At 56.8% G+C, this 27,719-nt stretch overlaps 1 protein-coding gene across 1 annotated transcript; it reads left to right on the top strand.

Moving 5' to 3' along the window:
- Positions 1-1,890: 1,890 nt before the first annotated feature.
- On the top strand, positions 1,891-25,622 carry MMP2 (matrix metallopeptidase 2). The gene is made up of 13 exons (XM_006103059.3): positions 1,891-2,397; positions 5,484-5,710; positions 6,618-6,766; positions 7,629-7,757; positions 7,963-8,136; positions 11,630-11,803; positions 13,339-13,512; positions 15,488-15,643; positions 16,627-16,762; positions 18,454-18,590; positions 19,630-19,789; positions 23,222-23,331; positions 24,765-25,622. Exons 1-13 carry the CDS (start codon positions 2,242-2,244, stop codon positions 24,866-24,868), a joined length of 1,986 nt encoding a protein of 661 aa, XP_006103121.1. The 5' UTR covers positions 1,891-2,241; the 3' UTR covers positions 24,869-25,622.
- Positions 25,623-27,719: the final 2,097 nt, after the last annotated feature.

Below are 27,719 nucleotides of genomic sequence, written 5' to 3'. Positions count from 1 at the left end.
TGAAGGGAGCGGCGTTATTCAGCTTTGCCTGACTGTTGCCATGTGGGCACTGGCACCCGGGGTTGCCAGAGCTTTGGGGATTTCTGCAATGAAACCAGAAAGCCCGAATTTTACTTGGAGCTTCCCAGGTTTCAAAATGCTGTTCAGGCTGGATTTAGCCCACAGGCCACGAGTTTGCAGGCCCTGCTTCAGTGAGACAACTTTTTCCGTCTTCACTCCCAGCTCCAGCCTCTCCAACTTGGCTGACTCTGCAGAGGCCATGACAGGAGCCAAAAGGGGCCCAGCCAAGAGGCACCCCCCGCCCCTCCCGACTCACCCTCCCCAAAAGCCAAGGTTTCAGCCTGGGGCAGGCTGATGGGCCCAGTGCCCTTCTGCAGGGCAGCGTCCCTCCCATGGGCCTCCTTTCAGGCTGACTTCTGGCGGGCCAGCAGGCCATGCCTGCCAGACGAGCCTGGACCGATTGTACACCCACTGAGATCCAAGCTGCAGAGGTGTTTTCGGTTCTTAAGATAAAGACCAGACTCAGCACCATGACCCCCCGAGGCCCTCGAAGGCAGATCATTGCTGACCCTTTCAGCCCATAACTTTGCTCCTCAAACTGGTCTCCGCTGATGACCCCCAGGCCTGGCTCATCACTCCGCCCCCTCCCTTTCTCAGGTGCAGGGAACTTCCTCCTGCAGGCATCTTGCTGTCTTTCATCTCTGGACCTTCCCACATGATGCCCTAGACCAATGGTCGGCAAACTGCGGCCCCTTGAGTGCGGCTCTTCCACATAATACCACGTGCGGGCGCGCACGGACAGTGCGATTGAAACTTCGTGGCCACACTCAAGGGGCCAAAGAGCCGCATGTGGCTCGCGAGCCGCAATTTGCCGACCATTGGCCTAGACCAGTGGTTCTCAACCTTCCTAATGCCGCGACCCTTTCATACAGTTCCTCATGTTGTGGTGACCCCCAATTTCATTGTTACAAATTGAACATAATGAAAGCATAGTGATTAATCACAAAAACAATATGTAATTATAGATGTGTTTTCCGATGGTCTTAGGCGACCCCTGTGAAAGGGTCGTTCGACCCCCAAAGGGGTCGCGACCCACAGGTTGAGAACCGCTGCCCTAGACTGTGCCTGAGACATCTGTGCCACCCACCCAGGTCCACCCTGTGAACACTCCTTTGTCCTGTACTCTTCAGGCCGCAGCTCAGAAGTCACTTCCCGCAGGAAGTCTCCCTGGCCCATCTGAGCTGGTTTAGAGGCCCTGGCCAGGTGTTCCACCGCCACCTGGATGGAGTTCCCCATCACAGCCTTGCACCCAATTAATTCTCTTTACGGAGAGCTGGAGGGGACATTCCCAGGGACACTGATCAGCACTTCTGTGTTCCCAAGTGCATATCTAGCACCTAGCATTGTGCCTGAGGCCCAGGAAATGCTTAAATATTTGCAGAAGAAAAAAGGAAAAGAGGGAAGAAGGACCCTTCACTGTATCTGTTTGCATCTTTTCCCATTCTGACCATCTCTCTCTATTTCCACCTTAAGCATCTACAGCCTCTCTAATCATCTTAATGCAGCTGATCTGTTTCTGACCCTGTCTCCCCATCTCTGACCCTTGTCGCTGGGAGTGCAGTCAGGCCTGCGTCCCTCCAAGAACCGCTGCTCTCTGACCTCAGATCCTGGAGAGTCACACCAGATGTTTCCCCGCAGGGGGTCGCCGGGCTTTGTGCCCAGACTCGGGGGAAGGGGAAGAGAGGTCGCGAACTGATGGTGCAAGCCGAGGCCTGGAGCAGCGGCAGGCGGCGGGGGGAAACAGGCTGAGAGAGAAAAAGAGGAGAAAAGACGGAGCGGGGCGGATAGGGCAGTGAGGGGCGGGCCTGCGCGCGCCGCCCCATCCCCCCACACCACCGCTACCTCCTTGCACTGCCAACGCCCTCCCAGCCCAGCCGGCCACATCTGGCGGTTGCCCTCCCTTGTTTCCGCTGCATCCAGACTTCCCCCAGGGGTGGCTGGAGGCTGTACATCTGGGGCTTTAAAAATACAAAGGGACTCCGGGACCGGCAGCACAGGCAGCGGCGCAGACGGAGGCGCAGGGACCGGGCCACGCGCAGCTGAGCCGGGCAGAGCGAGGCCACCGAGGCGAGCTGTCCCCTCGGAGTGCAGCGCGGCGCGGCGGAGCCAGGCGGCGGCGCGGCCACACACCTCGAACCAGAACCAGCGACCTCCGGGGCGACGCACGGGGCCAGGAGCGCAATGATGGAGACGCCAGTGGCCCGGGGCGCGCTCGCCGGCGCGCTGCGGGCGCTCTGCGTCCTGGGCTGCCTGTTGGGCCCCATCGCCGCCGCGCCATCGCCCATCATCAAGTTCCCGGGTGATGTCGCCCCCAAATCGGACAAAGAGATGGCCGTGGTGAGTGGCTCCGCGGGCCTCCAGGAGCCAAGCTTCAACAAACTTTGTAGGCAAGGTTGGGGGGCCTCCCGGCTGCACCTCCTCCTCCCCCGAGGGGCACACAGCGTGGGGGAGGGGCGTCCTGGGCCAGCCGGAGGTGGGGTCTGTTTTGGAAACCGCAGGGGGGCTTTGGTGAGTGGCGAAGGCCTTTGATAAACAACTTGGAAACTTTCCGGACACGGCCGGGGGGCGTGGGACGCGGGGGAGGGCAGGGGGCGCTTGGCCAACTGCAGGAAAGGGCTCCTTTGTAAATAACCGGGACATTGTCTAGTAGCTGAAGGATTTGGCCAAGGGGCGGCTTTGTAAACAACTTTTGGACACATGGGGGAAGGGTCCCCTTGGCAAGCATCTTGGTAGGCCTTTGGCAGAAGGCCTAAAGGGGTCCCGGTAGCAAACGGTGGAGGTTTTTTTAAGCCCTGCGGCACTTTGGAAAGAGGCTTCTGTGGCACGCGATTTGGGTAAACTCTTGCACACATTGGGAGCTCTGGGCCAAGCCGGGCTTGGCGAACATGGGGACCTTTGGCACACATCTGGAGAGGGGCCTTGGGCAGACCGCTCCAGGGGACCTTTGGGCAAATATTGGGGGCAGGAGTGACGCCCATGGCGCATCTTTTTCGCCGGGCCCAGTGGACAAGGTGGCCAGGAGGGTCTCCAGTTGGATCTTGGAAAGTTTCCTCGAATTTCTGCAACTTCTGCAAAGGGATGGGGGACAGGAGAGAGGTGGCCCGCGGGGTCGGAGGGAGGGGCGGGCGCTGGAGGCCTGGCGCGTGGGGCGGGGGCGGAGGCGCCCGGCGGGTGGGAAAGCAGCCAGCGAGCCCTCCCTCCTGGCGGGGCTCCCAGCGGCGGCTCCGATGGATGTTCTGTGAGCGCCCGCGCCTGGCTGGGCACAGTGGAAGGGCAACAGCTCTCAACCTGTTAGCGCCTCGAGCTGGGGGACCCCTCAAGATGTTCCTTCTAGCCCCTAAGACATCTGAAATCTTATTGCTCCCTCACCCCGCCCCCCAGGAAACCCCCAATTCTCCTTCAGCCTGGTCCCCAGGCTACTCCAGACAGAGCTCCTATGCCCGAGGGTCACCCTGGGAACCCCTTCTCAGCATGTAACATCCCTCCCTCCTTTCCAGCATCCAAGCCTCTGTCCCCTTTGGATAAATGGGTTGAGACAGCTTACATTTTTAGGGGCTGATATATATATATATATATTTTAATATATTCTTATTAATTTCAGAGAGGCAGGGAGAGGGAGAAAGAGAAACATCAATGATGAGAGAGAATCCTTGATCAGCTGCCTCCTGACGCCCCACACGGGATCGAGCCCCCCGGGCATGTGCCCTGACCAGGAATCGAGCCGTGACCTGCTGGTTCATAGGTCGATGCTCAACCACTGAGCCACCCCGGCTGGGCACGGATCTGGAGCCGGCTGGCATCATGATGTGGCTGTTGGTTAGGGGTGAGGGTGGGGCTTTGGAGCTTTGACAAAGTGACCCGGGTGCCCCCACCTTCCCCGGAGCATAAGGGAGTCCATGTTGCCCAGAGGCAAGGCAGTGGGAGGCTTGAGAAGCAGGCTCTGCGCTTGGGCTGCCTGGCTTCCCGTCCCAGGTGCACGAACCAGCTGGCCTTGTGAGCATGGGCAAGTGACCTCACCTCTCAGTGCCAGCTTCTTCGGCAAACTGAGGGCAGTAGCAGTGCCCGTTAAAGCTAAGCTAACACTCTCCGAAGTGGCACATGGTAAGCACTTGGTGTTAGTCATCATCGTTGTTATTACTAGAGGCCTGGTGCACGAATTCGTGCACTGGTAGGGTCCCTAGGCCTGGCCAGCAATCAGGGCCGATTGGGGCCTTCCGGCTGCCGGCTAGGGACTTCCTTCATTCCGTGCTGCCCCCTGGTGGTCAGCGCATGTCATAGTGAGCGATCGAACTCATGGTCTTTGGTCGAACTCCCAAGGGGACATTTTGCATATTAGCCTTTTATATATAGATAGATTATACCCCGTATTTTTGTTTCCTAACTACTACTACAAACACGGTGAGGGCCCCTATTATAAGGTCTCCTGGCTGCTTTCACCTTCCCAACCCAGCACCCATCACATTTAATTTTGCATTTATTTTTGTTGCGCCCTGGCCAGTGTTGCTCAGTGGTTTGAGCATCACCCCATGCACCAAGAGGTCTCCAGTTTGATTTCCATCTGGGCTCATGCCCGGGTTTTGGACTCGGTCCCCAGTAGGGGGCATGCAGGAGGCAGCCGATCGATGGTTCTCTCTCACTGATGTTTCTCTGTCTCTCCCTCCCTCCTCTCCCCGCCTCCCCCCAAAAAAATCCATAAAAAACATAGTTAGAAACACCTGTCATGTTCACCAGTTTACCCCAGCACTAGTACAGGGCCTGGAACATGGCAGGTGTCAAAAAGTATTTGGTGAAGAAATAAATGAGTTGGTTGGTTCCTGACCCTCTGCAGAGGCCTCAGTTGGGTCAGAGTCCCTGAAGTCCATTATGGGAATGACTGATCCAGGGTTTGGAGCCAGGTCTGTCTGCTGCTGCCACCCATGCACATAGCCCTCGAATCTCTATGTAAGAAATGTGAAAAAAATAACATAATTCCATCGTTAGGTGGAGTAAAAGAGATGATGGAGGTAAAGAGGGGTAGTGAATTACAGTTCTGAGCGTGGCTCTGGAGCCAGATTGCTTGGGTCTGAATCCAGCTCTGCCATTTGTGAGCTGTGTGATATTAGGCAAGTGTCTTGACCTCTCTGTGCTTTAGTTTCTTCCTCTGAATGATGGGGATGGTAATAATAACCACATCATAGAGCTGCTATGAGCATTAGGGTTACATCCTGACATCATGCTCTCTACAGCCATTATGTCACTCAACTAGTTGGTTTGGGCATCAAGGTTGGTTTGGGAACCCAGCACTCCCCCCAGTGCCCGTGGGCCCCTGGATGATGTCCTGTTCTGGCCTGCGGGGCTGGGCTGGGGCTGGTGACCGCAGCCTGCGTTGGTCAGGACGATGCCGCCCTCACGGGGCTGCTTACCTCTGGCGCTCTTTCTCCCAGCAATACCTGAACAGCTACTACGGCTGCCCCAAGGACAAGTGCAACCTGATTGGGCTGAAGGACGCGCTGAAGAAGATGCAGAAGTTCTTTGGGCTGCCCGAGACGGGGAACCTCGACAAGCGCACCATCATGACCATGAAGAAGCCGCGCTGCGGCAACCCCGACGTGGCCAACTACAACTTCTTCCCCCGCAAGCCCAAGTGGGAGAAGAACGAGATCACCTACAGGTACCGAGGCAGGGCTGGGGCGGCGGGGCCTCTGGGCCGTGGGACACAGGGTCTCCTCGGGCCTCGCCCCGCTCCAGGGACCCAGGAGGTGTCCGTCCTGTGAGGATGTGGAGTCTTAAGGAGTTTGCATACAGAGTTCTTAGGAGCTGGAGTCAGACAGACCTGGACTTGACTCTCACACTTCGTAGGCGTGAGGCATCGGGCGACTTATTTCTCAATGCCCTGCGCCCTGGCTTTCCAATCTGCAAAATGGGGCTAAAACAGGACCTTCCTCGGAAGTTCGTTGGGAATTAAGCTGGACCCCATATGTAAAGGGGTTTCTCAGTGTCCGGTGTGTAGCAACAGTGTGATCACTGCCAGTCAGTTACTCCTGGTTGGGGTCTCTGGGGCAGGTGGAGAGAACGGGATATTGGTTGCTAATTGGTTAGACGATGGAGTTGTCATCCGTTGTCGATTGGGATGACCCTCTGCGGAGGCCTGTTTGGATTTGGCCTCTGCTCTGTGCGGCTCGTGCTGGATTCCAGGATGAGAGCTCTGCCCCGTCCCATGTGCACTATTTATGCCCCGTGCGTCCCCCAGCCAGAAGGGACGGGTGAGAGTCCTGAGACAAGGCCTGAGGATGTTGGCTGGTCTCAGATGCAAGGCATTCTGGGCGGGCTGTTCACCCAGGGAGCTCTGCTCACCACGCACACATGTATACCTGCATATGTGTGCACACCTGTACACACTCGTGTATGCAAACGCCTGTACCCCTTACGTGCTTCTGCACACACTCCCACACCTGTGCACACGTGCCACCCTTGCACACATCCGTGCACTCGCACGATTTCACATAGGCTCCTGCACACACGCACACCCACTCGCGTGCGTGTGCCTGCTCACTCCTGTGCGTTTCTCCCACCGCCAGGATCATTGGCTACACGCCTGACCTTGACTCCGACACGGTGGATGATGCCTTCGCCCGCGCCTTCCAAGTCTGGAGCAACGTGACCCCCCTCCGGTTTTCTCGTATCCACGACGGAGACGCCGACATCATGATCAACTTCGGCCGCTGGGGTAGGGAGAGTCGGGACCAGCAGGGGCTCGGTGTGGAGACAGAGGGAATCTAGCCGTTAGAGAGGCACCGGGGTACTGGGAGCAGCTGAGATAGGAGAGGAGGAGGGGTGGACGCCGAGTGGCGTAGCGGGGACCGGGCGCTAGAGAGCCACGTGGATGTGAGGCAGATGGCGTGGCACTGGTCACTCCCTGGAGGCAGCGTCAACTGCAAGCACGGGGTCTTCCCGCACCATCCCGTACAGCAGCTCCGAGAGACGGAGGGCTGGTTGCATTTCCATTAGTTTCAATGCAGTGAATCCAGGTGCCGTGTCTCGGTCACACGAGCCATATTTCAAGTGCTCCGCAGCCACAGGGGCCGGTTGGTGATGAACAGCACAGTGTCCCCCCGTTATCACAGGGAGTTCTGTTGGGTAGCACGGGTCCGCCCTGAGGAACTCCAGGCCTGGGAGGAGGTCAGAGAGAATGGAGCGGTGTAGACAGGAGAGTGAGTGGACAAGGACCCGGGTCACTGGCGCCGTCTGGGAGGGTGGTGTGAGCACTGGCGGTAGTGTAGACATAAAGGTAGGCGGTGTGGACATTGTGAGGAGAATGGTGATGCAGGGGGTGGGGGTGGTGGTGTGTGGTATGGACCTGGGTGGCCATTAGGCCTGGGGCTTAGAGGTGTGAATATCGGTGATAGACTTGACCATGGAGACCTCAGGATGCTGACCATCAAGTCAGCAACTCTCCGTTGACTTTCTGTGTCACAGTCTTGGATAACGCCAACAGGATAGGGAAGGGGACAAATGCCCGGTGGGTGGGGTGTGGCTGGGGGGTCAGGGCCCAGGGGGGCAGCTAGAAGCTGAGACCCGCTGTGTTCCAGAGCATGGAGACGGATACCCCTTTGATGGCAAGGACGGGCTCCTGGCTCACGCCTTCGCCCCGGGGCCTGGTGTTGGGGGAGACTCCCACTTTGACGACGATGAGCTGTGGACCCTGGGTGAAGGGCAAGGTAAGAAAGTGGCCGTCCCCATGCCCCAGCCTCCTCTCCAGTCCTCTGCCTGTCTCCCTGTAACCTAGCAACAAGGACCGTACCTCCCCCCACAACCCTGGGCACCTCCATTTACTCTGATGGGAGGGGGAGGGGAGCCCCACAGGATTCTGGTCTCCAGAGAAGGTGCCTGGAGAGGTTCACCCCACCCTGTGTCGCCCCCCAGTGGTCCGAGTGAAGTACGGCACCGCCGACGGGGAGTACTGTAAGTTCCCCTTCATGTTCAACGGCAAGGAGTACACCAGCTGCACCAACGCAGGCCGCTCGGACGGCTTCCTCTGGTGCTCCACGACCTACAACTTCGACAAGGACAACAAATACGGCTTCTGCCCCCATGAATGTGAGTCCTCCGGCCCCAGGCTCCCTACTGTCCCCCGTCATGTACGCTGCCCAGGCCTGGCACTGCCAGGCAGCCCTTGCCACCCTACTGTCCCTCTCACCTGCATAATTATTTACTTCATGCTTTCATTGAGTCAGTTCCTTTTTCTGTCTCGCCATAAGCAAGGATATATGTGAAATCACAGGTGTGCTGTGCTAATTATTCTTTTCTTGCACACCTTAGGAGGAACTTAGAATATTCACGTGCCCAGTGGTTCTCTCTAGAACCACTCTGTACTCCCTGGGTAGGATTGGGGGCTCCGGGGCACGAGGAGAGAGGGGCTCCAGGATGGATCAGAAGTCTAGCAATGGGGTTGGGGACCGAGACTCAGACACCAAGGCTGGTACCCAACCTGGCTGGGGGGCACCGACCCCTGGAATTTCAGCCGTTACTCCTGGTTCTGATGCCAACTTTGCTAGTGTGTGTGTGTGTGTGTGTGTGTGTGTCTTTGAAGGTGTGTGTGTCTGCCTGTGTCTGTGTAGGGGGACTGTTCCATCTGCCTCTCTTGGTCTCTTGTCTGTTTTTGCTTGTGTCTACATCTCTGTGTCTTGGCCTAGTATTTGTGTGTGTGTGTTTGTCAATGCTCAAAACATAACATTTTCAGGTATTGTGAAGCCAAATCGAGGGGAACATTTTTAAAGGGGTCAGGGTATTGGCCAGCACAATCCTTTTCAAAAAATATCCTTGACACGCTTTTTATTTATTTTATTTTTTTTAAAATATATTTTATTGATTTTTTACAGTGAAGAAGGGAGAGGGATAGAGAGTTAGAAACATCGATGAGAGAGATCGATCAGCTGCCTCCTGCACGCCCCCACAGTGGGGATGTGCCCGCAACCAAGATACATGCCTTTGACCGGAATCGAACCTGGGACCCTTCAGTCCGCAGGCCGACGCTCTATCCTCTGAGCCAAACCGGTTCGGCATTGACACGCTTTTTAATCAGAAATCTGAGGATGACAGTACGTGTACCTTCATACTCTGTCAAGTCATCCTATCTGATGAGTCTGGAGATTGAAAGCCAGAAGAGTGGTAGAAAACCCAAGCGTTTCTCTAAATATTTCTTTCTCTCCCCGCCCCCCCCATAGACTCCTTGACCCACACATGCCTTTGTCCTTTTGGCTGTCACGCGACATGTTTGTGAGTCCATCTGACTCCATGGCAACTGAATACTGACCCCCAGCCCTCTTGACAGAAGGGTTCTGTTTATGCTTTTGGTACCAAAGCCCATGTGATACTTTGTGTATTAAGAGTTCCAGCCATCAATACATCAGAAACTTTAAATAGAAATCTGTTATGCCTGCTGCGTTTCCCAGGAGGGATTCAGGTGCTGTGTCCCCCTCCCATGCATCAACCCTTGTGATGAGAAAAGAATGCCTTGATGCTCGAAGCGAAAACAGCTGTAATTCATAAGTTTGGGTTCTCCCCGGCCTGGGACATTGGCCATTTACTTGGAATCTAGCCAGAGGCAAGTACGCACAGCACGCACGTGTCTGCGTCTGGGGGCAGATGTTGTGTTACTCAGCCCCTCCTGACTGCTGACTCAGTGTCTGTTTCTCTTCATCCTTGTTGGGGTCAGGATCTGAGAGGAGTTTGGGGCTTCCTGGGCGGTAGACACACAGCCGATGGGAAGCCAGCGGCGTGGCCGTTAACTCTGCCTTTCCCCACGCGGAGGCCACCAGGGCATCTGGCCTCAGGGTTGCCTCTTCTCTTACCCATTGTTGCTGGCGTTGCAAGAGAAGGCCTCTCTCTCTCTCTCTCTCTTTAAAAATATATGTTTTTATTGATTTCAGAGAGGAAGGGAGAGGGAGAGAGATAGAAACATCAATGATGAGAAAGAATCATCCATCGGCTGCCTCCTGCACGCCCCACACCGGAGATGGAGCCCAAAACCCAGGCATGTGTCCTGACCAGGAATTGAACCGGGACCTCCTGGTTTATTGGTTAACGCTCAACCACTGAGCCACACTGAGCCGGGCAGGAGAAGGTCTATTGTTTGGGGAGAAGGAACCAGTGAGGATACGGGGGCCTGAGTCCCACGACTGGGCTCCATTCTGGTCGCGGTGGAGTTAACGGGCGGTGAGGTCACCGCTGGCCCGGCTGTGCACAGATGGTCCTCGTTACGCACTTGTGGTTTTGCTCGCTGGCAATCCAGGGATGCACCATTGTGTAGCTCTGGGGTGGATGAGGCCACGGGCCACAGGGGAAGAACCCAGGACAGATAAGCCCAGACTCTGAATCCCATTCTCTCCCCCCAATTCTCCAGTCATGGCCCCTGTCTCGAGGTCAGCGTGGATGGAGGTTTCCAAAGACACCCCTCTCCCTCCCTCTTCCTCTTCCACTGCCTCCTCCAGGGACCACAGAAAATTGCCTGGGGTGAGAGGAGGTGAAGCCTCGTGTGTGTGTGTGTGTGTGTGTGTGTGTGCGCGCGCGCGCGCGCAAGAGAGAGAGAGATTGACATTTGTGTGTTTTGTGGCTTTCCGTGACACCTCACCCAGTTCTTCTGTTTATGTGACCATGAGACCATGAGCACTTCCGGAATCAGCTTTCTCTGGGCCTCGGTTTCCCTGTCTATCAAATGGAGAGATTCTGGCGGTCCTGCCGACCATGGATGATGTATTTAGTGATCCACGTGGTGTGGGCATCGACCAGGCAGGTGGACAGTGACCTTGGGGCTGGAGCAGGGTTCCTGGGGCTCCCTGCTGTGTGCTACGAGTTCACCGCGAGGGTGAGGGTCCATCAGGGCCCAGGGGATGGCTGGGGTTGACCAGGAAGCCAGGGGAGGTCCCCAGGAGCTCAGAGAAGCAGCAGCTTACCAACCAGTGTCGGTGATTTTTAATTTTTCTTTTTTAATCGTCACCTGAGGATATTTTTCCATTGATTTTCAGAGACAGTAGAAGAGAGAGGGAAAGAGAGAGAAACATTGATGTGAGAGAAACACATCAATTGGTTGCCTCCTGCATGGGCTCCCAGCCAGGGCCCGGGCCAGGGAGAAGCCTGCAACCGAGGTGCGTGCCCTTGACTGGAATCGAACCCGGGACCCTTAGGTCTGCAGGCCGACGCTCTACCTGCTGAGCCAGACTGGCTAGGGCCATTTTTTTTTTAAGTATATTGATTTTTTACAGAGAGGAAGGGAGAGAGAGAGAGAGTTAGAAACATCGATGAGAGAGAAACATCGATCAGCTGCCTTCTGCACATCTACCACTGGGGATGTGCCCGCAACCCAGGTACATGCCCTTGACTGGAACCGAACCTGGGACCTTTCAGTCTGCAGGCCGACGCTCTATCCACTAAGCCAAACTGGTTTCGGCCCATTTTTAATATTTTAACAACGCTGTCACCTCACTGGTGAGCCGGCAGGCAGGCTGGTGGCCAGCCAGCTCTGTGCCCACGCAGGTGCCCGGTGGGTGGCCTCTCTCACATTTGCACCCTCCCTCTCTCCCCCCCACCCCAGCCCTGTTCACCATGGGTGGCAACGGTGATGGAAAGGCCTGCAAGTTCCCGTTCAGCTTCCAGGGCACCACCTACAACAGCTGCACCACCGAGGGCCGCAGCGACGGCTACCGCTGGTGCAGCACCACGGAGGACTACGACCGCGACAAGAAATACGGCTTCTGCCCCGAGACCGGTGGGTGCTCCCCTCTCCCCGCCTTCCCTAGAACTCACAGGAGCCCCGCCTCCTTTCCCCAGGACGGGGCTCTGCCGGAATACTTAGCAGCACAGACGTTGGGACCAATCGCCACTTCAGCCCGATCGGTGCTGCCTGGTGTCGGGCCCTCCAGGGACCCCTCTGCATGGCCCACACTCCCTCAGCCTCCCTGACCAGTCCTCCTCTTTCTTCTTAAAAAACCTTTATTGTTGAAAGTATGACCTAGGTCCCCATTTCCCCCCATTAACCTCTTCCAACCTCTCCCTCCCCCCCAGGCCCTCCCCTCCCCATTGTTTGTGTCCACGGGCGATGCATCTACGCAGACACGTTCACTGGTTGCTCCCCCCCCCCCCCTCTGAGCTTCCTCAGTCTGTCCCGTGCATCTCTGTCTCTGGGTCTCTTTTTGATCATCCGTTTATTTGGTTCATTAGATTCCTCCTGTGAGTGAGATCACGGGGTGCGTACCTTTCTCCGAGGGCGTATTTCGCCCAGCACAATGCTCTCCAGGTCCTTTTCTTTCCCTCCATTGGATTTTAAAAATATATATATTTTATTGATATTTTTACAGAGAGAAAGGGAGAGGGATAGAGAGTTAGAAACATCGATGAGAGAGAAACATCCATCAGCTGCCTCCTGCACACTCCCTACTGGGGATGTGCCGGCAACCAAGGTACATGCCCTTGATCGGAATCGAACCTGGGACTCTTCAGTCCACAGGCCGACGCTCTAGCCACTGAGCCAAACTGGTCAGGGCCTCCATTGGATCTTGAAGTCTCTCTTCCCTGCCTTTCTTTGTCAGCAGGAACTCTCATCTGCCCTCTTCCTCCTCCTTCCATCCCTCCCTCCCTTCGTCCAGCGGGTATGTGTGAGCACCTCCTGTCTGCAAGGGAGCGGACAGGCTTCCCTAGGGCCCTCTGCGGCGGAGCTGCGGGTCCAGCGAAGGGTGTTGCTCCTTTATCCCTGCCCAGCCCCTTTGCCTCTGGTCCCTGGGTCCCCGTCCATGGAGCCCGACGAAAGTTCTGGATTTGAAGCCTGAACGCTGCCTAGCAGTATCTGCTCAGGCAATTTTTAAAAAAATGTATTTTTATTGATTTCAGAGAGGAAGGGAGAGGGAGAGAGATAGAAACATCAATGATGAGAGAGAATCATTGATCGGCTGCCTCCTGCACGGCCCCCTACTGGAGATCGAGCCCGCAACCGGGGCATGTGCCCTTGACCGAAATCGAACCTGGGACCCTTCAGTCTGCAGGCCGACGCTCTATCCATGGAGCCAAACCGGCCAGGGCTCAGGGAGTATTCCTTCAGCTCTCTGCGTTCCGGTTTCCCCATCGGTGAAATGGGGTGGCGCGGTTCTGACCGCACAGGGTTGTCGGGTGGGTGGGTGAGCCGTGCATCCATCACTTGCTCGGGCGAAGGCTCAGGGGGGGGGTGTGAATGTCCACGTCATGTCGCTGTCCCTGGTGGCGGAGGGCTCAGGCTGCTCACGGCCCTGACCCGCGTCCCTGACCCCACAGCCATGTCCACTATCGGCGGGAACGGCAACGGCGCCCCCTGCGTCTTCCCCTTCACCTTCCTGGGCAAGAAGTACGAGCGCTGCACCAGCGACGGCCGCAGCGACGGGAAGGCCTGGTGCTCCACCACCGCCAGCTTCGACGATGACCGCACCTGGGGCTTCTGTCCCGACCAAGGTACAGGCCGCGGCAGTGGGGCCCGGACGCCCACACCCCACATCTGGGCGGGAAGCTGTCCCGAGTCCCCACCCACCTCAGGCACAGACAGAGCCCTGCACTCACCAGCGTAGAGACACTACCCTGCTCAGGTCCTGCCCACCCATGGTGGGGACAAGACCTGCTCTTGGTGGACGCGTGTCCCTGCTTAGACCACGCCCATCCAGGCAGAGGCATGGCTGCTGATGGAAGACCCCGTCCACTTGGTACCTGCTGCCCCAAGAAGACTGCCCACCATGTCCCCGTGCTGGGCTCGCTACTCCCCTTCCTACCAGGCATCCCCACTCCAACAGACAGCTGCCTCCCAGGAGGGGGTGGGCGGGAGGAGAGGGGAGAACAAGAGGAGCTCATCTTTGCTCCCTCCCGCCTCCACGCAGCCGGGGAGAGCCCCAGAGCCCTCCGTGCGCCCCCCACGCCCCCCAAGGCACCATCCTTCACCAAGTTGTGCATGGGGGTGCAGAGACACAGCCGGCCCGAGCTGCTCTCTGCCCTCCCAGACTCCCGGGCTGGGGTGAGGGCGTGACCAGGAGGTAGGCCGTGACCCTCCTGTGTGGTCAGTGCAGTGAGCAGGGTGCTTGTGCCCACTTGTATCTGTGGGGCTCAGGGTCATTGGGCTCACTGATGGGTCAGGATGGCCAGGTGAGAGGGCTGGTCCTGGGCCGGCCAGAAATAGGTGCGTCTCTCTGTTACTTTTCCATCTTTGGACTCACAACGACATGGAACTTGGAGGCCAGCTGACAGAGGCGGGCCAGAGGAGTTTGTCTTAGTCCCCCGAGGCCAGGCTAGGGCATCTCCTGATTTTACCTGCTCTGCTCCAGCTTCTCCCTGAAGGTGGGATTCGCCACCTGCCGGAATGGGTTAGGGCTCCAGCTGGCATGATGCACCAGGGCTCTCTGTTGGTTTCCCGTGAGCACCCCAAACGGGGTGGCTTTAAACGACAGACATGCGCTCTCTGGCACTCCTGGAGGCTGGAAGGCAAAGATCAGGGTGTCCGCCGGGCCCCGTTTCCTCGGGGAATCACTCCACTCCCGCCTCTGTCATTACGTGGCCATTCCCCTCCGTTTCGTCTCTGTATCTCTTCTGATAAGGACGCCAGTCCTATTGCATTAAGGGATCACCCTATCCCTGTATGACTTAACATTTTTAAAAATATATATATTTTTATTGATGTCAGAGAGGAAGGGAGAGGAGGAGAGAGGTAGAAACATCAATGATGAGAGAGAATCATTGATTGGCTGACTCCTGCACGCCCCACACTGAGGATGAAGCCCGAAACCCGGTATGTGCCCTGACCAGGAATCGAACCGCGACCTCCTGGTTCATAGGTGGACGCTCAACCCCTGAGCCACGCCTGCCGGGCTTTCCATTTTAATTGACCTGCAGAGACCTTGTGTCCAGGTCAGGTCACCTTCACGGGTCCTCTGGGTTAGGGCTGGAGCCCACCTTCTGGAGGGACACAGTTCATCCCACAACAGGTTTGCCCTCGGTCTGCGGCTGAGCCTGGGCAGCCCCTGGAAGTGGGAACGGCGTTTACTGCTGTCCCTGGGGCAGGAGTGGGGGACCCTCGGGCCAGCCTGTCCCCACTCTCCTACCTGTTTGGAGACTGCGGAGCCGGTTTTTCCCTGGTCTCTATAGAGAAACACAAGACACCAGGAGGCACGATGTTTAACCCTTGGGACTTTACATAGCGGATTCGCAGATGCCTCATTTTTTCCTTTGTAGCACAAGGGCAGCCTGCCCTGCGTGAAAGGAATAGGCCTAGTCTATTCACCCCAGATTTCTCAGGAGCAGGAAACATCAATCCGTGCCCCTCCCAGGGCCCTCTCCCCACCACAGGATGGCCTCCAACATCCTCGTCTCTGAAGCCAAGGCCTGACTCCTCTCTCGTCTCTCTCCCTGTCCCTCTCCCCTCCCCTCCCCTCCCTGCGGCCCTCAGGGTACAGCCTCTTCCTGGTGGCAGCTCACGAGTTCGGCCACGCGATGGGGCTGGAGCACTCGCAGGACCCCGGGGCCCTGATGGCCCCCATCTACACCTACACCAAGAACTTCCGCCTGTCCCACGACGACATCAAGGGCATCCAAGAGCTCTACGGTGAGCCCGGCTGGGGCTCTGGGGCGGGGGTCTGGGAGGCCGTGCAGCCCGGGATGGAGGGGCAGGGGGTGCACCGGGACGGTCCCGGCTCTCCCAGATGGCAGGAGACGAGGGCAGGAGGCACCGGGGTTGACTGGCCTGGAGGGGCCGGCCCGCCAAGGGGACCGGGGACAGCTCCTTTCCTTTCCAAATCTCATCACTGCTCACGCCCCTCTTGGCTCTCCGTCTTTTAGGAGTAAACTGAGACCTGAGACAGGTCACCTGGCTGGCCCCAGGGTCACCAGGTTGCAGCCACCAAGTGAGGTTTAGGGTCCAGGGGAATGAGCTAAACGCAGGGTAGCATTTCCCAGCGTTGCCATGGCCTTCACGATACAGGGATGCAGGTTTCTAGTTTTCCTGATGACTCTCTTACTTGCATGTGTAATCGGAGCAATACAACTAGGACCTGAGACCAGTCCTTTATTATTAGTGCTTGCCACGAGGCTAGAGTCTAAAAAGTAAAGTCCATGTTTTGGAAAAAGTAGGTGTGTAACGGTACTGGTGCTGCGTGGACGGCGCCGAAAGAGTGAAAGTGGTGCTTGAGCGGAGAGGCTGGGGGAGCAAGCAGTGAACTTGAACCCGAGTTGGAGGGGGAGGCGCCGGGCTGTATGCTGCCTCTGCCCCTCACCTGTCTAGACTCAGTGTCCTCATCTGTGAAGTGGGAGTGATAATGATGCCTGCCCCCCAGGGATGAAGTGGGGTCTGACTCGGGGGGCATCAGTGAGGAGCATTATAAAGTGCGAAGGGCCATGGGATGCTGGATTCTCTCCGCCCCCCCTCTCCCCATGTCCAGGCATCGTCTCCCTCTCCTACTCGGCTCACACTAAGGCCAGAATAGTGTTTCTTCGGATCCCTACCAGGTTGGGTGGGAGCCTTGGGGGCTCAGCCTGGTGCGGGGAACCCCTGGGCCTGGGGCGAGTCTGAGGTCAGGTGTCCTCCCCCAGGGCCCAATCCTGACACTGACACCGGCCCCGGCCCCGCCCCCACGCTGGGACCCGTCACTCCCGAGATCTGCACACAAGACATCGTCTTTGACGGCATCGCTCAGATCCGCGGGGAGATCTTCTTCTTCAAGGACCGGTGAGTGGGGGGGGGCTTCTTGTCCTCCGCCCTGTGCCCGTTTGCTTGGACCCCCAGGCCTCGCACAGGGACCCCACTAGACGCTTCCTAGAAGGGCCCTAGTTTAGCTGCATGTCTGGTGACCTCCGGATCTCAGTGGCTCACCCCCACAGTCCGTGGGTCTACGAGGCGTGTTGGCTTCGGGCTGCAGTGGGTGGGCATGCGCTGCTGTCACTCATCCTCCTGGGATTTGTGGCCACAGATGGCAGATGGCAGAAGCACAGGAGGCCAAGTCGGGCCGCACAAGCACCGTTAAAGCTTCACATCACGTCTGAGGGTATCCCATTGACCGAAGCAAATCACAGAGCCAAGTCCAAGGCCTACCCTCTGGGGCGGCATGCACAGTCACATGGCAACAGACACGCTCTGTATTTCTAACAGAGGGATGAGGGAAACATTGGAAAGAATCATGCAGGCTGTCCTAGAATGGCCTTGACCTCCAATGGCCAAACTGTCCCATGTCCAGGGAGCAAGGAACCACAGGGTAGAGAAAGGAGGTGTCCTTTGTGCTATAAAGGCCCCACTCAATTGACCAAGAGCTGAGACCATCCAGCGGCCCTAGCCCTCCTGGATAATGGCAGATGGTATTAGGGCTGCATTAAAGGATCCATCCATCATCCATCCATGCAAAGGCACATATACCCATCCATCCATTCATCTATCTATCCATCCACCCCATTATCCACCCATTATCTACGCATCTATCATCTGTGATCAGTTCCTCCTCCTCCTCCATTTACCCATCCGTCCATCCATCCATCCATAGAGATGCTAGTTGACAGCGTGGGCTCGGAGCCAGACGGCCTGGGTTAGCATCCCAGACCTACTACTTACTGGCGGCCCAGTCATAGGCCAGTTAATGATGTATCTTTATCTCAGTTTCCTCATCTGTAAGACGGGACATATTTTCCCACCTGTGTCACAGGACGGTTGTAAGGGTTTGGTGAGCTCCGCGCTTAGAACACCACCTGGCACAGCGTCCGTGTGTCCCATTGTGCTAGCTGGTATCATCAACAAATAACCACTTGGCATCGATGGTGCCAAGTACTTGGTTAGGCTTGAGGAGCGGGGGGTGGGGGACGGGATGCTGGGGGTAGAGAGGCTCCTTAATGCCTAGATCCGTGTTCTCAGAGAGGTCCCTGGGCCTTCTACCCTAAGCCCCCTAGGGTGTGTGTGTGAAAAGTGTGGGTGTCTGCTCCCACCCCCAGGACCTCGGCCTGTAATCTCTGGGAGTGGGCCCCATGAACCTGCATTTTAGCATATCCCCCCTGATGACTCTGATGCACGTTCAAGTTGAGCATCGTGCATCTGGTTTGGGAAACTGAGGCAGAGAACACCAACAGCAATACAGGGCAGAATGAAAGACATGTGGTTGCTGAAGCGTTAATGAGTCAAATGCTTTGTGGACACATTCAGATTGAGGAGGCGTTGGGCGGAGGCAGCCCTCGGGAGATTTGGACTCAGATGGACAGGAATGGGCTGACCGGTTGGGAGGGTGCGTGAGACGAGGGGAACTGCAAGGGCAAAGCCCCCAGAGATGCGCGAGTTCCTGGCTGCTTCGGGGAGGAACCGAGAGCCTGGTGGGGCTGGACGGCGGTCCGTACGTTTTGGGGAAGGGCCGCCTCCGCTCCACTGTCCCCCTCCCCCCTCAGGTTCATTTGGCGGACAGTGACGCTGGGCGAGAAGCCCACGGGGCCCCTGCTGGTGGCCACATTCTGGCCTGAGCTTCCGGACAAGATCGATGCTGTGTACGAGGCCCCCCAGGAGGAGAAGGCGGTGTTCTTTGCAGGTGTGTGGGAAGGATGCTGCCAGGGCCCTCGGCTCCTGGGGCCCTGCCTCCCGGTTCCCGGGCACCTGCGGGTGCTCCCTCCGCGTTAGGGACCCATTCTTCCAACCACCACATCCGAAAGCGTGGGCTTCGTCCGGGAGGCCGGCTCAGACACCAGCATCAGACAGCATCGCCCACGGAGCGAGCATGTCATTACTTTCCCACAGGAGAGTTCTTTCTCTCTCCTGATTTCTTTTCCAGAAGGAACATTGCAGTTTCGTGCCGGTGGCTCTAATGCCAGCTAGAGCCTCTAGCAGACAACAGCTTTAGTGGGAATTTAAAAAACCCACCACAATTAGCTTCTATTTTTAAACTTTAAAATGAACGTATTTCTGAAGATTTCAAAATGAATTCCTTGAAAGTAAATAATAGTACAAGGAGTCTCTACAGGTGGTCAAAATCATCAAGAGAGGGTCACGTGACTAATGTCTGGGGAGCCCTGCTTTTATCCTACATGGATTTGAGCACCTGCCATGGGCTGCGGATCCAGCCCCTGCCCTCACAGAGCTCACAAACCAGCTGTTACGGGGCTGCAGTCAGTGCTGGGAGGCGGGAGGGAGGACTGGCAGGTCTGAGCTGGGGCACAGGGGCGGCTTCTTGGAGGAGCCACAAAGGCTCAGCCAACACCGTGGGTACCTGTTCCACCAGCCGACTCCCAGGATCCTTTACCCCAGGGATCGTGGGCTGTGGCCAGGGCGGTTCTGGTCCCCAGGGCTCCTGTGCACAAATTAGAAAAAGGTGCCCCCACGTGGCAGGCGTGGCACCCACAGTACATGGCTGGTGAGTGGAGTGAGGGCTGGACTCCTCCCCTCCTTGGCCAGGCACCTTCTATAACCCACTGTCACCCCGTCCACGCGGGCCCTGGTCGGCCTCTGACTCCAGGCGTTTCCCTGCTGACAATGGCCCCGGCGGGGTCCCCGGCAGACAGATGAGGGGAGGAACGGGCTGGCCGGGGGCATCTCAGCACCAGTCCCTGACACGCTCTTTGCTTCCACCCCAGGAGATGAGTACTGGGTCTATTCAGCCAGCACCCTGGAGCCCGGGTACCCCAAGCCGCTGACCAGCCTGGGGCTGCCCCCCAGTGTTAAACGAGTGGATGCTGCCTTTAACTGGAGCAAGAACAAGAAGACATACATCTTTGCTGGAAAGAAGTTCTGGAGGTAAGGAGGTTGGCAGAGCCGGCTGCGTGGCCACAGACACGGCGGCTTCGTGCCTCCTGGGTCACGTTCGGAGGCCGGTGGGCCCTGGATGTCCCCTCTCTGGTCTCCAACCTGCCAGGACGGCAGCCCCTTGGAGAAGTCATCAAGGGATGATGTAGGCGCATGATGGCTGCAATTCTGGTTAGAACCGCCTTCCCCTTCTCAGAATTCTTGATGGGCCCACGTCTGGCCTAGAGCTTCACAATTTGGGATGATTTACTGAAGGATGGGTAATGAAAAGAAAGACGATAGCTTCTCCTACAGACACTGTGCCAAGGGCTAAGAGATGGGTGTGATTAGCATTCCCACTTTATAGATGAGGACACTTGGGATCAGAGAGGTTCAGTATGTAGCTTAAAGTCACACAGCCAGGTAGTGGCCGTGTGGGATTTGGACCCTGGAATTCTGGCTCCCCGAGAACATGCTGTTTTTCGCTATTCTACACTGTGCCCCCCAAATAGTGGGGGGTCTTAAGAAATGGGGGGTAGAGGCAGGGATGGGAGAGGGCACAATAGGATGAAGACTGAGAGATGGGTGCACCAGCTTCCCCCAGGAGCCAGCATCCGAATCAGGGGCCAGCTTGCCAGCAGGTAGCTCTCTGCTCCAGGTTATCTAAAGGGAAGGGTTCAGTTCTGAGCGGTCAGGGTCAAGGTTAAGGGGCAGCGGCCCCATAGCTAGGAATGGTCAGTGAGAAGCAGCCTCAGGGTGATTGAATGTTGTCCTAGTTCCCAGGGAAGGAAATTGTGGTTCAAGGTGTGTTGTTGGCCACAGAGCCGAGATCGTACCTGCCTTTCCTATCCCCTCACCCGGGGGCCCCTCCACAGCACCCTAAGGGTCATTTGGTCAAGGAAGGGGTGATTGTGCAAGGAAGGGGTGGTCGGGTGCCTTTACCCACCCACGTTCCTCTGTGGCTCCTCTGTGGCTGCCCCTGCCTCCGGCCCTGGGTCTGTCATCCCTGGCACAATCCTGCTTTCTTCCCAAAGGCCCTCTCTTCTCCCACCTTCCCGCCCACCACCCGCCCCTGGCGGCCCAGGCATTCAGAAGGGTGGAATTCCAGACATGCTGTTAAGATACTTAGCAGTCTAAGCTGATTGATATCTCAAGCCTCCAGAAAGAACGCAGCCAGCCAGGAAACCCAGGGCGGGCTCCCGCCCACAGGCCCCGGAGCCCTCCCGGGCACACGCGTGCTGCCGGGTCCGGATCTCCCGACCTTAGCATGTGGGCAGTGACAGGCACAGGTTCACAGACGTGAGTCTTAGAACCCTAGTGTCCTTGAATCGTGGTTTTATTTTTGTTGATTTCAGAGAGAAAGGGAGAGGGAGAGAGAGAAACATCAATGATGAGAGAGAATCATTGATGGGCTGCCTCCTGCACACCCTACACCGGGGCTCCCGGGGATCGAGCCCACAACTTGGCATGTGCCCTGACTGGGAATCGAACCGTGACCTCCTGGTTCATAGGTCGACGCCCAACCACTGAGCCATGCCAGCCAGGCTGGACAGGTATACCCTATGCACCCTGGGTATGTCCATATATAAGAACAGATGCATCCACATGTGAACATGAGTGCGCACAGACCACACACATACACACAGGCCATGACGGTGCTTTGCTGGGGTTTCTAGCCAAGTTACTGCCTCCCAGTCCTGTTCCACAGCAAGCCTACCTTCCAGAATCCAGGTTCTTAAAAGTGGCAGAGCTGTAGGTTCCCTCAGAGGCTCTAGGCACCAATTCCAGAAGGGCCTGGTCTCGCTCCCTTGAGCTTGAGATGCTGGTCCTGGTGCAGAGTCTGCAGGGACCCCAGACCTTCCCCCCCCCCCCACCTCCCCTGCTCTTGGTGGAGAACGAGAGAGGGCCCCAGAGCGACAAAGGACAAGTCGCTGCCTCCAGCCTGGCCATCCCCTCCTTCATGCCAGGGAGTGCTCAGCCCCTGTTTCTGGAAGCTCCCACGAAGCCCTCAAATATCTATTCAACATCTCCTGTGTGCCAGGCACTGAGCCAGGGGCTAGAAGACGGTGGTCAAGACATAGTCACCCTGCCGTGTGGGGCCTCCGGTACAGCAAGAGACATAAACACACTTGGGTAAAACAACAGTGGTCCTCATGCCGGGCCCCGTGCTTTGTGCTGGGCCTGAGGCTGCGCATGCCACCTCTGTTTCTCATTGGAGGCAGATATGCGTATTAGGCCCATTTTCCAGGTGTGGAGACTGAGTCCTGTGTGCCTCAAGGATACACCCGTGGATCCTGTGTCCCTGACGGCCATGTCTCCAGCTGCCGAGGGGCTTACGGAGTCACAGGGAAACCTTTCAAAGCAGCGCACAGGCGAGCGGGGACACTGGAGAGGAGACTGTGGGGACAGAGAGAAGGCGGAGAGATGGGGGGCCCGTGACTAACCTGCACGGTAACCTCACTGTCCCGGCTGAGATCAGCCCCCAGGACATGTGCTATCATCTCCACGGACAGGTGAAAAGGCAGCGATGTGTCCCAGCCAGAGGGAGAGTGATGGGCACGCTGCGTCCAGTGCCCGTCACGTTGCCGTGGGGATCAAAGTCTGTAAAGGAGCTAATACGTCCCAAATAAGCTGCCAGATACAGGGATAGGCACTGGGCATGTGTTATTTCCTTTGGTGTACACATTAATCGAGACAATAGAGCAGCGGTTCTCAACCTGTGGGTCGCGACCCCTTTGGGGGCCAAACGACCCTTTCACAGGGGTCACCTAAGGCCATCAGAAAACACATATATAATTACATATTGCTTTTGTGATTAATCACTATGCTTTCATTATGTTCAATGTGTGACGATGAAAATATATCCTGCATATCAGATATTTACATGACGATCCATAACAGTAGCAAAATTACAGTTATGAATTAGCAACGGAAATAATTTTATGGTTGGGGGTCACCACAACATGAGGAACTGTATTAAAGGGTCGTGGCATTAGGAAGGTTGAGAACCACTGCACTAGAGGGAATAGAACCCCATCTTGCAGCTGGTAAAAGCGAGGCTCAGAGAGGCCTGGGCTGGACCCCCCCTCAGAAGCTGGGCCCCCCATCTAAGCCTCTGGTCTGTGGACTGGGTATCCGGGAATCCTTGTGTCCTAGGATGATCCTAAGGATGGACTGAGAAGGGAAATGAAAAGTTGTTAACAGCCTGCTTGCACGAGAGCGGTAATCACCAGGTGGTTTTTATTGGACTGTGAAAGTCACGTCATGAGGGAGCTGGGGAGCTGGGGTTCAGACCTTCTCTGACCAGCCGGCCGCCTCCCAGAAAGGCGAGGTCTGGTTGCCCGGGCCCACCCAGGAGCCGTCAGCGGGGCCCTCGCATCCAGGTCCGGGGAGGGGTGGCCGCGAGGGCGGCCCCACTGGCTCACCACGTCCCGTCCCTTGCAGATACAACGAGGTGAAGAAGAAAATGGATCCCGACTTCCCCAAGCTCATCGAAGACGCCTGGAACGCCATCTACGATGACCTGGATGCCGCGGTGGACCTGCAGGCTGGTGGTGAGCTGCCCGGCCTCTGTCTGCTTTCTAGCCCCGCCCCCCGCCCCCACCAGGGCCCCTGTCCTACGAGCACACACTCCCTCATTGTGCAGGGAGGCCGGTGGGGCCGGGGAGAACAAACCGGCGCCTTCAGCCAGGGCTGGGAAGGCATCCAGACCCCTGACCTCCGCTCACGCAGCAGGCTCCAGGCAGTAAGACCCAGAGAGGCCTCTCACAGCTGCAGGGCCTGGAGCCAGGGAAGGGGGTGGGGGGGCGGGAGGCCTGTGGGGGGCCAGGAACATGGGCTCGGTGCCCTGCATTCATTCTGGGGCTTGATCCAGGCCCTTTTGGGTTCCGCAGGAGGCCTCGTCACCGCCTCCCGTCAGCAGAAGGATGGCTCCGTTTGAGATAGGACCAGCTTGGTCATGGCCTCTTGCTGATGTGGCAAAGGTCCCCGTTCAACTCACTGTGCCCCGGTTCCCTTGCTGGACAGAACAGCCAGTGTCATCGAAGGGTAGAATTTGGAGTTTGAAAGCCATATTCTTGAGGAGGCTTCTGGGAGTCTCTAGGGCCCTGGAAGGGATCCAGCGTGGCTTTTTAGAGAGCATTTTAATTAAATTCCAGGAAGATTTTTTTTTTTTTGAGCCCCTATCATATGCTGGCTAAGCACATGGCCCTGACCTCTAGTGGCTAAAGGTGCTGGGTTAAGGATGATCTTCAGGAATAAACAACCAACGAGCACCTACTGTGTGCCAGGGTTTTAAAGGAAGTAAACGAGATGATGTATGTCAGGAGTCACAGATTCCAAAGCCCAGAGGGGCCAGGCCGGTAGCACAAATGAGGGAAGTAGGCCAGGCAGACAGTAGGGAGTGGTGGGGTCTGTGGCGAACCAGAGAGCACATGGCTCGCTGACAGGGGACATGCAGTTGCTTCTCTGCTTCTGATCATGGCTGCCCTGCAAGGACGGGGCCCGATGTGGCTGCATATTCCAGTTCTTTTCAAAGGAAGCAGAAAAAGTCTGTATTTCCTTGTGACACATACAGATGTTTATACGGTAGCGACTTATGCAGAATTCAAAATGAAACAAAACAACCACCAAATAAAACACCTTGTGTGCGCCAAATAAAACCCATCTGTGGGCCCGTGGGAGGAGCTGCCTCCTGGTTTGTTGCCTCCGGTTTAGGGATGGTGCTCAGAGGGGTACTAAGTACATTAGTAGTAGCTGGTATTGTCTGATTTCAGCTTCACCACAGGCCCTAAGTGGTACCTCTATTCCCATCTTGAAGACGACTCCGAGAGCTTACTCCCACAGCCGTGTCCCTTTCCCAGCCTCGGAGGGTCCCCTCCGGGTTAAAAGCTTCTTCCTTGGGGCACGCGGGCTTTCAAAGCTCCCAGGAACCTTCCAGGGCCAGAAGGCCTGGGCTGCTCACAGCCTCTCCTCTCTCTCGTCCCAGGTTACAGCTACTTCTTCAAGGGCTCTTATTACCAGATGTTGGAGAACCATAGTCTGAGGAACGTGAAGCTCGGAAGCATCAAGAACGACTGGCTGGGCTGCTGAGCTGGTCGCAGCGCCCACCGGCCCGGCGTCTCCATCACGCTCTGCACGCCGGGCCCCGCGCGCCAGGGAAGGACCCGGACGGGCCTGGCAGCCTTCAGCTCTGTGGTTAAACAGCATTCTCACCGCCACCCGGTCATAGAAGATTCCAGAGAGTGACTGTGCCCTGTGCCCAAGGAAAGGGGCGCTTTATCCCTCCATAGCCCACCAGCCTTCCAGGCCACTCCCCAGAGAGGCTTTGATCTCCTCAATGCGGCCCTGCCCTGGGCCGCCCTGGTGCTGCCACACCCTGGTGCTGTCCTCCCTCCACAACCTTCTGTGGCTTCCAGCCAACAGGGACTGTCTCAAGAGGGCACTGGTGGCCCAACAGCCCGGCCTAGCCTGGCCTGGGGGAGAGGCGTGGCCAGGAGGCCACCCAGACACCTGGCTTCCCACTGCTGGCTGCCTTAGAGCCTTTTCTGTATGCACTTTGTCCTTTTCTTTCCATCGTTTTTTGTTTTGTTTTTTACTTTTCCACTTTGAAATCGCATTTCCTGACAGAAGGACTCGGGCCGCCTGAAGTCACTGGGTGAAGCGTCTCCGCCCACCTTGCGATGGTGCCCTTGTTCACTCTCTTAGTCCGAGCCTGTCCCCTCACTTCCTCCACCGGATGGAGGAAAACCAAGCCACGCTCCCTGCTCCACCCTCCCCTCCTCGCCCTTCAACAATTCCCCATGGGAAATGTCAACAGTACGAATAAAGACACTAATTGAGTGGCCGTGTTTGCCTCTGTGTCTATAGCCCCCGCCGGAGGAGGAGGCCTGCCACGTTCTCAACCTTCTGCTCCCCGAAGGGCACAGGTGACCTCTGAGAGGCCCTCAGGTGTGTGCTGGGGTCCCTCTGTCCCAGGGGGAGGGGACATTGAAGCAGCAGTGAGTGCTTCTGTGACTGTCATTGCAGCCTCCTTTGATCGCAGTTCCTTCGGAACAATATTCCCAATGCTAACACGAATGACCAACATCCCCCGCCATGAATAGGGGGCCTACTATCTGCCAGGCACGGTACATGCTTCACCTCATGGAACCTTTACAACAACCTAAAGAGAGCATGGTCAGTTTTGGTTGATGCAGAAACTGAGGCCCAGAGAAAAGTGATTTGCCCAGGATCCCATAGCTATTAGGTAACAACCCAAGTCAAGGCCAAAGATGACCTAGAGGAGGAGTAATAGCCTTCAGCCCAGAGCCTAGAGCAGCAGCATTACCCTCTCCCCTTCCCCGAAAGCCACCCTAAGTACAGAGCCAGGGGAGAAATGCCGCACAGCTTCTCTTAATGGGTCAGCTCCTGGGGGCTCCTACGGCGGGGGGGAGGGGGGGGGACATGATGGCACTGGGGCTCCTGTCCTGACGTGTAGCTCTTAAAGCTTCATAAGAACTGTGAGGTGATTCTGAATTTTCTGAGGAGACAAGCCTGCAGAGAGGCAACATCTGCCCAGGGTCCCAGAGCCACTTAGCTGAGGTTCACATGACTCAAGGTCTGGGCCACTTTCCTAGTTCCCTGGCCCGGCGCTCCATGTGGGTGGTTCTGCCACAGGTGTCCAGACTCATAGGGACCCTTGGGACCTGTGAGCCCCCATAATGTCCCTGGAGAGGATGACTCTTCAATTGGGCAGTGTGCTGAGACTTGGGGTCAGCCCTTTGGGAGTTTCATGGGGGGCAGTCTGCACCATAATAATCCAGGAGGGCTGCCTGGAGGAGGCCATGGGACAAAACTCAGTGAAAGCACTACCCCAGCAATACAGTCTTCTCAGCCCCTGCTCTCGGGATGGGCTCAGTGTGCCCCAGGGCTGCTGGGTGCAGGGCCCAGGGAGAGGTGGCCTTGTGGTTTCGTCTTCAGTGAAACTGACATGACCACAGAGGTGGCCTTTGTGGTCTTGGGCTGGGGGCACGCTGGGCCACCTTCTGATTCTTCATCTCAGCCCACATGTATCGAATGCCCGTGATGCGGAGAGCTCTGGGCTCAGCATGCGCGTGGGGCCCAATCCCTTACTTGACCTACTGCCTGATTTCTCTTAGGCCAAAGCTGTGGGCTGATTTCAACCCTATGGGGTAGAACTTTATCTTTTTCCATCCCTAGATGAGAATAGAAGCTCAGAGAGGTTAAGCGAGTAGCTGAAGGCCACAGGTCCCTCTATCTGGGTGGGGTTGAAAGATTCTGGGATCCCCAGGGGGTAGGGAAGCAGGGGCAGCTGCCCAGGGTGCGGACTCGGGCTCTCCTCATGCCTACAGTCAGCTGTGAGCCGTTGATCAGCAAGGATAAGTCATCCACCTTCTTCATCTGACTCTCAGCCACTCAGGGCTTGACCATCTGGTCTCAGGTTCTGGTAAACCTTCTGTCCTTCTCCCCACGACCGCCCATTTCGGTCCAGACAGGCCCTTGAACTTCCTCAGGGTGAAATGGAGCCACAGGCTAAGTCATTTCCCTTTAGGGGACCAGGTTCCTCATTTAGTGTGGCCGGCTATAGTTTTGTGTTTGTTTGTTTGTTTCCTCTAATAATAGTAGCTCACTATTCCCCACCATCAGTCCCTGTTTTCGGTGGAACAGATTCCATTCCTGGTATCAACTTCTATGAGTCAAGCCTCTCTGTTCTAACTGGGAAACATCCAGTGCCGACAGGTTTAAACAAAAGCAAAACGCACAGCAGAGATCCAACCCATAAAACGCACCCTGGATATAGTCACTCCCTTTAATGAAGCAGCCCAGGGACACCCCTCCAATGGCTGGAGGCAGGTCTGCTGATCCAAGTCCTGTTGATCCCCATTTACAGAGAGGGGCAGCAGGGTCATGGAGACCAGGATTTGCCACATCACTGAGCCAG

This window comes from Myotis lucifugus, unplaced genomic scaffold, assembly GCF_000147115.1.
Source record: "Myotis lucifugus unplaced genomic scaffold, Myoluc2.0 scaffold_459, whole genome shotgun sequence".
Lineage (NCBI taxonomy): Eukaryota > Metazoa > Chordata > Mammalia > Chiroptera > Vespertilionidae > Myotis > Myotis lucifugus.
The sequence above is the reverse complement of the archived record's forward strand: the minus strand, read 5'-3'. Positions and strand labels throughout refer to the sequence as shown.